The following is a 12,095-nucleotide window of genomic DNA, read 5'->3' as shown; positions in this document are numbered from 1 at the left end:
TATATATATCCGTTCATTCTGATGGTTCGCTAGAACAATAACTTTTTATGTTACTGTGATTCCTGGCTATACACAAAAACGTTTGAAAGTGGCCTCTACTAAAGTCAGGGACCATGCCACTTACACTTTGCGTTAAATAAATTGGAAATAAATCAACAACAAATAATATTTTTATAGTAAAATATAATGGTGTATTTTATTTATTTATTTATTGTTACAAGTTTGAAATTTTCTATTTCAGATATGGGTGCGAAGAACAGTTAAATTTATGTACGAAACTCAACTGCTCTAAATTCTATCTTTGTTTATTTAAAAAAAAAATACAATCTTATTTTGGGAGAGGAAGTGATTTTTAATTTACAAATTTACTAAGTTCTAAATAAATAAATTGATGCCTTGTATAACTCCTAAAAATACAGTTCGCACGTTACTCTACTGCAGCAATTAAGAATCAGCAGGTGTAACTAGTTGATAATAATAAGTCAAAACGAGGCTGTCAGAAGACGTGACTAGTCGCAATTTATTTTCTTTACTTTGTTGATGTTGTTGTTGTCGTCACGACAAAAAAAAAAAGTCGTAATGAAATGAGTTTGAACATAACAGACACGGAAATCAAAAAGAGGAAACACAAGGTCCATGCCTTGAAACCTGTATTCACTTCGGGACAAAAGAAAGGTGTTTGCTTCGTGGCTGTTTAAAGGCCAAGAATGGCATGCGGTTTCCTGTTCCCCGTCCGACAATTCGCAGGTCCGCCAACAACATTAATAAGAAGCAACCTGCCAAGCCGACATTATTTAAAAAGAAACGACCACAGTTAACAACAACACAGACACCATTAAAGAAGCAATATTATTCATGGAGACCAACACAATTAAATCGGATCAGACTGGTAAAAGGAAAGACAACAATCACCATGTCGAAGGCCCAACAACTGACCTTCAAGGAAACTGCCAGATGCAGGGTTCGAACCCTGGATCCAGTCAGTCGAATAATAATAATAATAATCTTGGATTAGGAGTGGTCTGCTCCCAGTTGGTATCAGATCATCCAAATAAAAATAATTTAAAAGCTTCAGAAAGAGCCACTACTATTACTACAAACAACAATAACAACAATAATAATAATAATAATAGCAATAGTAGTAGTAGTGGTAATAGTACTACTTGTGGTAGTAGTACTTCTAATAATGGCATTTTTTCCAAATCGAAAAATTCGATTTTGAAGAGAGTTACGAAAGTTGTTTCATCGACTGACGAAGAACAGGAAGCTTTTCTGGCTGAGATCGATTCAAATTTACCAAACATGCTTAGTCGGACGTAAGTTTTTCTTTAAAAAAAAAAAAAAAAAAAAAAAAAAAAAATGGTAGCTGGTGGACCGGCACAATACCCCCCCCCCTATATATATTTTCGTCCTTTTTCAATTTTTTTTTAAAGGATTATTATCGATTAGACATCTTCCAGATTATCAAAAAGAAAAAAAAAACTTGGGCGGTAACTTTCTATTAAATCGATCCCTCATATTGGAACCAGTCGACGTTTGACTGCCAAATTTGATAATTTGGCGATAAAAAGGCCAAATTCGACTGGTTCCAATATGAGGGATCGATTTACTTGAACATTGTATTAGAAACAGGGCACCTCTATAAATAAGTCTTCAAACATTTTTTTATTTTTTATTTTTTGGTAATCTTTTGATCTAATTTGATAATGTCCAATCAATAATAATCCGCTGAAAAGAGACGAAAAGAAAAAATATAAAAGGAGGGGAGCATTGTACGTACGAGTCCAACAAAAAAGTTTGGGGATTTTGCAGTAAATACAACCCGAAAAAGTGATATAAAAATTCAAATATATAACGAATAAATATTACCAAAGGCAAGATAAGTTACGCTCTTACAGTGTTTAAGTTTTGTATGGTTTCACATATTTTAAAGCGTCTATTTAATTTGAAACACGAGTAGTGCCGTGCCGAGTTGGTAAGTTCGAACGACAAGATGGCCGACATCAGACCTTCTCGATAATCGTTTAAATCATAAAAATAAAACAAAGTACTGATAGAAATCGACTCAATAAAGTTCAGAGATCGGTGGATTTCTTATCAGTATTTTGTTTATTTTTCGAGTTTTGAACGATTAGTGACCCTCTGAAGACAGCATATCGGTTTCTTAACTCGACACTACTTGTTTTTCGAACAGAATAAACACTTTAAAATACGTTAAAACAGACAAAAAAAACTGGCGCTGTTCTACAATAGTTCACTGTTGCGTGCGATCACTTTTCTTTTTTAATTAAAAATTAATCTTTAACCTTAAAAAATACAAAGAATGGAACTCTTTAATAAAACAAGAATGAAACTTTTAAAGCTACTACAACTATCGTCGCTTGTGTTATTAATATTATAAGCTTTGTTATAGTAAAAAAAAAAAAAAAAAAAAGTCGCCGCAGTTTTAAAGTTTCATCTGCACAGTGAACTGTATTGTAAAACAGCGCCCCAAAGGGTAATTTATCTTGTCTTTGGTATATGTTTTAACTTTTTTTTTTTTTTTTTTTCGATTTGTTGTCTATATACTGTAAAATCTGTTTTATTAGTTTATTTTCACTTATATAATGCAGGTAAGTTTGTGTCCTTTTTTTTACCCTCCCCCTCCCTCTTTCTGGAGAGCAAAGTGATAAATCGAAATTGTTACCTGTAGGTATGGGCAAAATGAATGCCGATGTTCAAAATGTATAAACATTTTGACCCCTCCCTTTACTTAAAAATTCACCAAAAATCAGGAAGTTAACCAATTTTAATGAAATTTTCAGTATTTATGAACTAATAATCACGGAATATAACGAACTAATTATTTTTATTTAAATCTTAGTGAAAATGTATTATTGTTTAAACAAAAAATACCTTTACTAAAGTTATGGTTTTCAGTAGTAAATAAAAAACGCAAGAATTTATTTTTGCTTTTTTGGGTTTGTATTACTGTACACATAGATTTGAAAAAAGTTGTCAAAAAACAAATATATAACGAATAAATGTTATCAAAGGCAAGATAAGTTACTTTTCTGCCAAACTGGATATATTTTTTGTGTTTTTATTCAATGTAACATATTTATTCAGCTCGAAAAACATAGTGTTTACCGATGTATTCGAAAATTCAAGATGGCGTCTCACACCCTCTTTAACACCGTAAGTATGGAAAAAGATGTTATAAATAAAAAACTATACAAAATACTATTAAAAACCCGCCGAATATATGTCAACCTATGTCACGGTAACATATATTGAGCGAGTTTTTAACAGTATTTTATCCGGTTTTTTATTTATAACATCTTTTCCCACACTTACCGTGTTAAAGAGAGAATCAGACGCCATCTTGAATGTTCCAATACACCGGTAAACACTGTATGGTTTTCGAGCTGAATAAACATGTTACATTGAATAAAAAAACGAAAAATATATCCAGTTTGGTAGAATAGTAACTTTAACTTATCTTACCTGTGATAACATTTATTTGTTATATATTTCTTTTTGGACAACTTTTTCGAATCTGTGTACAGTAATACAAACCCAACTTTTTGGTAAATATTCAAATACGTTACAACAGAACACTGACCACTCTAATTTGTTTATTTAGAGGTAATCGAGGTCGCTGACAACGAATCTGATACTCAACATGGGGGCAAATTTACCGTTTGCATGGTATTAACCCCTGAACCCACAAACTACTTTCCGCCATTTTACAGCTTCTGTTTACGCTACGCGCGTGCGCGGCAGTGTAAACGACGGCTTGCTTGTTTCAGTCACCTAGCAAACTGCCTTCTCACATGGCCTACCAATCTTCCGTGGAAAATTTAAAGTTAGATGAAAAAGAAATAAAGCAAGAAAAGAAAAGCACACCAAGTGGGGGGGGGGTAATTTAATTTAAATTTTTTTTTCCAGAACATAGAATTTTCTCATTTTCAAAAATACATTATAGCACTTTTGGGGTGGAAAATTTAAAATTAGTTAGCGCCCCAACACCACACCTGCCCCCCCCCTCCTCCCCCGCTCGCACCCCCAAAGTAAACAGTAAAAATCTTCGAAAAATGTTAAATGGTGTTCTAATCGGTAAATGTCGGTGCGTTACTTACGGAAAAAACGGTTAACTAAACTGCAGAAACAGTAAACACCTATTAAGCCACATAAGTTCTATAAATCCCCCTCCCGCAAAAAAAAAAAAGAACAAAAAACATGAAAATGTTTGGTGGTTATGTTTTTGTAAACCGCATTAAAAACTACGTGAAACAAAAAAAAAAAAGTCCCCCAATTTGTTGTACTTTTCTTTAATTGTAAGTCATTAAAAAATGTCAGTCCGTAATTTTTCCCACCCAAAAAGTGCTATAATGTACTTTTTGAAAATTCTATGTTCCAGGGGGTAAAAAAAACAATTAAATTACCTCCCCCCTCCTCCCCAACTTGGAGTGCTATCATTTTCTTGTTTTATTTCTTTTTCAGCTAATTTTAAATTTTCCGCGGAAGATTAGATGTGAGAAGGCAGTTTGCTAGTTGAAGCAAGCCGGCGTTTATGCCGCCGTGCGCGCAGCGTAAACGGAAGCTGTAAAATGGCGGAAAATAGTTTGTAGGTTCAGGGGTTAATACCATGCAAACGGTAAATTTACCCCCGGTTTGAGTATCAGATTCGTTGTCAGCAACCTCGATTACCCCTAAAAAAAAACAAATTAGAGTGGTCGGTGTTGTTGTAACGTATCTGAATATTTACCAACTTTTTTTTTTTTTCAAAGAATAAATTGTCAGTAGTATAATTAATGAATTTAATTGACTTTTATGCATTTTTAAACGAAGGAAGGAGGGTCTGTGAGCAAAAGTTAAGTAAATTTATTGTATTAATTATCTTAAGACTTTAACTTAATATATAATAATTCCAGAAAACATATTTTTCTTGTCAGAAAAATATAAACGCGATTTTTGTCATAATGAATTTTTCCGTGAAATCTAGGTTTTTCAGATTTGAGATAAAATTATTCCATGTATTTTTTATTTCACACATTTATTTCTTTGAGAAATTAACTTTAAACTGTAATCTTTCAAACACAATAAAAAAGTACTTGAAAATTTAAAAAATTATGATTAACCGGCGTTAAAAACCATGCCCCCCCTCCCTACCGAAGCAGCTATTAATTCATTAATTGCCCGTACCTATTAAACAGAAATATACCTTTATTAAAGTTATGGTTTTCAGTACTAAATAAAAGAATTTATTTTTGCTTTTTTTTTTTATAAATAAAGCATCGTAATTTGTAACTTTTATTGTTACAAATTACGATGCTTTATTTATTTATTTAAAAAATAATAATTTTTACAGGAACATTACGAAAAAAGCCCCTAAAGTCCATATTAATGAATTCGATATAACTCCAAGAAAAATGAATTTCTCGAACTACCAATATTACCATTGAATTAAGCATTGTTTATTTAATATTTTCAAAAAAAAAAAACACACAAAAAAAATTATAGTAGCAAAAATATTTCTTTTTTTTTTTTAAATTACAGATTTCACATAATTTTTATATGTAAGATTTTAGTAATTTCCTTACTCGCAAGAATGTGAAACTTTTGGCGTAACATAATTTTTATATAATCTCGAACAATAATTAAAAAAAAAATAATAATTTAAAACCAGGAACATAAAAAATAATTAAATTAAAAAATGGTAAAAATTGATACAAACGTTCAGAATAGGAATGTATGGATGCACGTCTGGGAAGAAAAAAAAAAAAAAGAAATCTGACACCCTTACCTCCTTTTACTATCATGACTTCATTTTGAAACTGCATTTCGATTGGCTGAAATTTTGGGCCTCCTTATAATCGTGTTTACAAAATTTTAGTTTGTTGCATTTTTGGTGGGCGGTAAATTACTTGCTTTTTGAGGGCTAATTTAGTTATTTTTTGCACTAACAAGATGTTTCTTTTTAAAAAATTTTTTTTTATTTAATTCAATATCTTAGAACTTTACCAATTTACTTTGAAATAGACCCAGAAAAGTAATATTTATCTTTTAAAGGATTTTTACAATTAATTTATTTAACTTAAAAATTTAGCTGAATTGAGTAGCTCGCCGTGAAAACATTTTTTCGTAACTTTTTTCTTTTTTTCACATGTTCAAATTGTTTTTTCCTTTTGGAAATTAACGTTAGTCTCCAATTTTTCAAATACAATCAAAAAGTAGTCGGAAACCTGAAAAAAAAATTGTGATAAATCGGTTTTCAAAACTAGGTTCCCCAATTTTTGCCCATACCTAGACCCGACTTGGTTTAGAAGTCAACAGCAAACGGTGTTGGCTTCAATGTAATATAAACATTAGCCCAAATTCAATCGAATAAAAGTGAGAATGTGTGTGAGGACACTTCTCAACCTATATACTCAACAGATTTTTGATCTACAGATTTGGAATTTGATAAATAGGGTATTCAAATATGTGGAAAACGTTTTAATTTGTTTCCATTTGGAGAAAAGGGCTGCTAAGAGTTAAAAATTGATATGTAGGGGGGGGCATCGAGTTTTTACCTGTTTGTTAACTGTTTCATGAATTCACATGCGCGAATTATTCTTGTGACAGATTACTTATTTTTAGAATAGGTAGGTTTGAAAACATTTTTTAAAGTAGCAATACACATGAAAATGGCTTAAAATATTTCAATATTGGTATATATAGAAAGAGCTTGATAAGCTAAGAAAGAATCTTTTAAAATTTTTAAAATCCAATTAAAATCAAGGACGTTATGCCTATTTTTATGCCCAGCATGTTTGGATATTTTCCCCTCTTTAAGACCATATGCGTTTTGTCACATTTTTTGCACTACTTTTTCAGTAAAAATGCTATCTTTGTTAAAACACAAGACTAAGCAATGAAATTTGCCATAGAAGTGTATTTTTGTACAAGGAATTTGAATATGCTACTGAAAATCTCCAGAAATGAATGGTTTCCAAATAATCTGCAGTAAATGCACATAAATATGCTGCGATTGCTTAAAAATGCCATGTATTCATTAAAAGAAAAGAAGTTAGAGAACTCAAAGTTTAGTTGTAATGCATTTATGTGCCAAAAACTGAAATCGAAAATCTAGGATTGGTTAAAAATGAATATATTGCAATATTTCTTTGGTATTATTGTAGATTAATACCTTCTGCTACTCCTCCCCATCTGACCACCTCTCCAAAATATCTGATTCTACCTTTATAGACAATTGCATGTGAACAACTTGAAAAACTTTAATAAAAGATAAACAAAAATTATTTTAGAATTTAATGTAAAATGATTTCCCATTTTGAATCATTCGATCATTTTAGGGCAGTTACCCCCAACCCTTTTTCCTATGATAGATAAATCCTGGATGTTTTTTTTGCTTGTTTCTTTTCTAAAAGGCGATTATGCGTGGTTTTAAGGGGGTCTTTCTGCAATTATGAGAAGGTGGGGAGGTTGTCACTCTGACTTTGGGTTAATGATAGGGCTAAGGAAAATTATGTGTGAGCATCCTGAAGACTTGATAGAAACAAAACAAAAACAATTTTAGAATTTAGAGTGGGGGTTGGATTCACATAAATGTAAAATAATTCACCATTTCAAGACGATCCTAACGTTTTAGGACAGTTAACCAATTTATTTTTTTATGGGAGATTAATTATGGGCACTTTCTTTAAACGTTTTTTATGCTTTTTTTTTTTTTAACGCTTATATGACCTCACAAACGAAGTTTGTTTAGTTGGGAGCTCTGCCACTTGTACTTAGCGTTATTGCTAAGGCTAAAGGAGGCTTGCTACTCATTAGATTAGACACAGAATTAAGCGAGTTTTTTTGGATTTTTTTTAAGAGGGTGTTTGATACCCATTGTGAAACTTTACAAGAATTATGACAAACGGACAAAAATAAATGTTATTTAAAAAAGTGACGTCCCTCTAACAGAAAACATGATGCTTGGAAAAATATCAAGTATTTAAATTCTATTTAAATAATAAAAAAAGAAACGAGTTTTTGCTAAAGCTGACAAATTGTTAAAAATTTTGAATTAATGTTATTTTGATTTTTAATTACATTTCATGTCTTTTCCTACCGTTTTTATTTTTTAACTGAGCACCTCCTACAAATATTTAAATATTGATTATTTTTTTATTTTATTTTTAATAATCGGGTAGATTAGTTTCCATTCGATAATAATTCACTGAAAACATTTTTTAAAGGACGAAAATTAGAAGTGTGTGTACCGTTCATACACGTGAACCAAAACATAATATTTCACATTTTCGCTTGTTAAAATATTTTAAAATTTATTACTACCCAATTTTTAAAAATATTTGTATGGTTGATAACAAAATAGCTCTAACTAAACATGTAAGAATTTTTATTTATAACCAGATTTTCAATTTAAAAACAAATCGATTTGAAATAAAAAATAAATAACAAAAACAAAAGGTTTGTTTACGCCATGTTATCACTGCTGCTATTATCACTTGGCCTTTTGGTCAAGATCAAAGTGTAGTATCTGTCCTCCAAATGCTGCACTTCCATTTCTTGTTCTCTTTCGGTGGAGGAGAAATCCTTCACGACTGAGACAATTTTTATTTTTGTACCTTTTCTCCACATTAAAAAACGACCCTGGTGTCTAACTCTGTCCCGTGGGGAGGCATAGTAAATAGGTACTATCACTACTACTACTACTACTACAGAAGTCTTGATTCAAATTCATAACCATTTTTTCGGATATTATGTTTTTAAATTGCTACGTACCACTAGAGAAAACACTGTTCAATCATTCTTTTAACGAATAAACATAGTAAAAAGATTGTTTTATTTAATAGTGAGTGTCCGAAGAAAATTTTTTTCGAAATTTTCAATACTCATCATTTTGAAATCTTTTTTAACACAACAAAAAAACGAGTCGTCTAATGAATTTCGGACACTCAAAATTATTAAAAATTACATCTCTTTTGGCTAATTTCCAAATTTCATTTAAAAATTCTTCACAAAAACCCGGTACAAATGTTTAGAAATCAGGGGGGTCCTTACAAAAATCTTACCGAAAATGCTGTTTTATGATGTTCACATTTTTATCACTTTATTTGCTTAAAACTCTAAAAATATATAATGTATGTTATTATTTACTAATTCATCTGAAAGTATATTCATTTCTGAACAAAACGGTGGTATTTTGAAGTCTTAAAGTGCTTTGGTTTTTAAAATATGACTATTTTAGCAGAAACCCCTTGAAATCTGATTATCCAAAGCGTTTTAACGGCCATGTGTATTGCTATTTAAATATAGTGTCAAGCTGGCCTAATGGTTATCGTACTTGACTCCCTGTCTTTAGGTTTTGGTTTTGATCTCATCTTGAGTAGTTTTTCTTTTTTTACTTACAAGAAATGAACTGTTTAGAAAAAAAAACTAATAATCGCATGCACATGCCTCAGTTTCTGTATGAATAAAAATATAATATTTATGCATATTTTATGATTGACCAATGCCGGGTGGCCTGCTAGTGTATAAGTTGAATTGCTAAGCAAAAAGCGTTTTCAAAAAAATTAATTTCTAAAAGATCGAGATGATTCAAATTTGATAATTCCGAATAATCAGTTTAAAACATAGTGTAAGGTTTTACGATTTAAGAAATAAGATATTTGCATGATATAAAAATGATTATTGCCTGTAATATATTGAAAAATCGACACCAATTTAAAATATATTATTTTAAAAATGATTAATTTGACACTAATGCTCTCAGTTTTCAACAGCTTTTTAACCCCCAAAATTTGGAAACTCACAATGGATAAGTTATTCATCTCCATATATAATATTTTGATTGCAGAAATTCCCCTCTGGACCAAATTACCGTAGGTTTTTAACAAGAGATTCCACATACAAATTCAATACATCTACACTGACAGCCAGCCACTATCTTATATAGCTTATGACCACCATTTCTGCCACATTCATTCTTGATAATAAAATGCTACATTACATCTGATGAGCAACACCATCACGATTGCCACATCTACAGAGGAAAGAGTTCCTATTTTTCTCTCTCGATATTCAGTGCTCTCATCGCTACCAGTTGACGCTGGGACAAATTTCATATTTTCCTACGATATTGTGCTAGCACTGCCATTAACTGGTTATCACATACATTCACATTGCGTACTCTTTCCATTTTTTTTTGATTCACAAATGTCAAAGTCTCCCTAGCTTTATTCCGGCCATTGTAATTGGCTAAGCTCTGACCATTCTTGTATTCAGGATTAATGGTATCCTAACCTACCATTCAAATATGGCGTTGTAATGATAGCTATTTTTCCCCTATGAGTACATTGCTGCGTTCCTTTTTCTTAGATTTTGCTGACAAACATTGGTCCTTTTTGTTTTTACGTGTACTAGCCTGAGTGCCTGGCATTGCCTGGGTTTTTGGAGGTGTGTGTTGAACAAAAGAAAAAAAAATTTGTAGTAGGTGGGCAGGCTTGAACCCGTGACGCGAAAGTGGAAAAGAAAGTGGAGGTGTGTGTAAGGGTGTTGGGTGAGAAAAAGGAAAATTGCAAGCGCAAAAAAAAAAATAAAATAAAAAAATAGAAGTAAGCAGGTTCGAACCCATAACACGCCAGAGGAAAAAAGGGGGGGGGGGAAAAAAACAAACACTCTTACTGTTGTGCCTACCATGGTTGTGACGTCACCAGCGGTCGAAATAACACCTTTTATGCGACATTGAGGGTTGAATGACTTGCAAAAAAAATGACCCTCCCTGTAGATAAGTGCCCAGTTGAGGGTGAAGGAATTAATGTTGTTAGCCAAATTTTTTATATTTGTCGTCCGAAGGGTCGAGCTTCAGAATGATACTGATCTCATGAAAATCTGCTGCCTCTGTCGGAAGTTTTAGATATACATACATGCATACATTTAAACAGACAGGTGAGATTTATATATATAGATTTCTGCTATTTTAAATTACTGTTACACAGCAAAATTTAGGTAGATGACAATTTTAAGAACAAATTTTCCATGAGAACTCGTGTGAAGGAGGTCATTAATACATGACAATAAGGTGTCACTAAAAAATAAACAGAAAGTTTAAACAAAAAAAAATATGCATTCTTAAAAACGTACAACCCAAAAGTGACATCATAGACATTTTTGGTTTTTTACATTGCGTCTCCGGTGATTGGGAGATCCTATTCATCAAAAAGGAAGATAGTAGTTGATAACATACTACGTGCAGTAAATAATTAGTATAATACTACAATCATTAGTATGATACTACAATCATTAGTATGATACTACAATCATTAGTATGATACTACAATCATTAGTATAATACTACAATCATTAGTATAAAGGTAGATGACAAACACACAGAAGCAGAAACATGTTGGTTGCAGAGAAGTAGATTTGTTTTTCACGCATGTCTTTATATGTAAAAAATTATTTGTCTGCAAAATCTAATTGAGATTTTAGTAATCAGCATACTCGGAAACGTGTAACAGTCGTCAATTTAAAGAAAATTGAGGAAGTAGATCTAATGTAAAAAAAAAAGTACCCTAAAAAACAAAATATGAGTAGAAAAAGTAAATAATCTATAAATATAAAAGCGAAAATGTATGTATGTGTGTTCGCTTTTTCTCTGTCTACAAAAGGCTTTTTTCAGAGAAGCGGTCAGTCGGCTCACGACTTTTAAAAACTTTTTATATCACATGTAAATCGTAATATCTCCGAGTTAACAACGGAGCTCGCCTGTCTATTTAATTTGCTTGACTTCGGGAAGATAAATATTCAACATTTTTCGCTCACCGCATGTGGATTAATCTTTTTCCTATAATAAAAGCGACACTAATTCTGGCGGCATTTTCCGTCTATCGGCGGAAATATCCGAAAGCAATCAGCTTTGATCAATGTGGAAATATTTTCCATATATCAAACAGTTGCTATTCAATTTGGACAAGGAGAACTGTTTCCCCCTACCCCCATCGTCTTGGGAAAATAAAAATTAAAAAAAACGTTCCCGCACTAAATGAAATGCTATCCCGCAGTCAAACTTGACCTCATTAAGTCATTAAAACGTGCACCTG

At 31.7% G+C, this 12,095-nt stretch overlaps 1 protein-coding gene across 2 annotated transcripts in view; it reads left to right on the top strand.

The window, feature by feature from the left end:
- The first annotated feature begins 473 nt into the window (after positions 1-473).
- Positions 474-12,095, top strand: part of LOC145243918 (uncharacterized) — a 48,492-nt gene continuing 36,870 nt past the window's right edge. Inside the window, exon 1 of one of the 2 annotated variants that reach the window (XM_080107031.1) lies at positions 474-1,316. In XM_080107031.1, the coding sequence (XP_079963157.1) occupies positions 856-1,316 (461 nt within the window). In that variant the 5' untranslated portion in view covers positions 474-855. The remainder of the gene's footprint in view (positions 1,317-12,095) is intronic. The other variant, XM_080107030.1, reaches the window with a different exon arrangement.

The sequence above is a fragment of the Euprymna scolopes genome, chromosome 22 (assembly GCF_053919585.1).
Source record: "Euprymna scolopes isolate OS-2025 chromosome 22, ASM5391958v1, whole genome shotgun sequence".
Taxonomy (NCBI): Eukaryota; Metazoa; Mollusca; class Cephalopoda; order Sepiida; family Sepiolidae; genus Euprymna; species Euprymna scolopes.
Note: the sequence above shows the minus strand (reverse complement) of the source record. Positions and strands in the feature narration are given on the sequence as shown.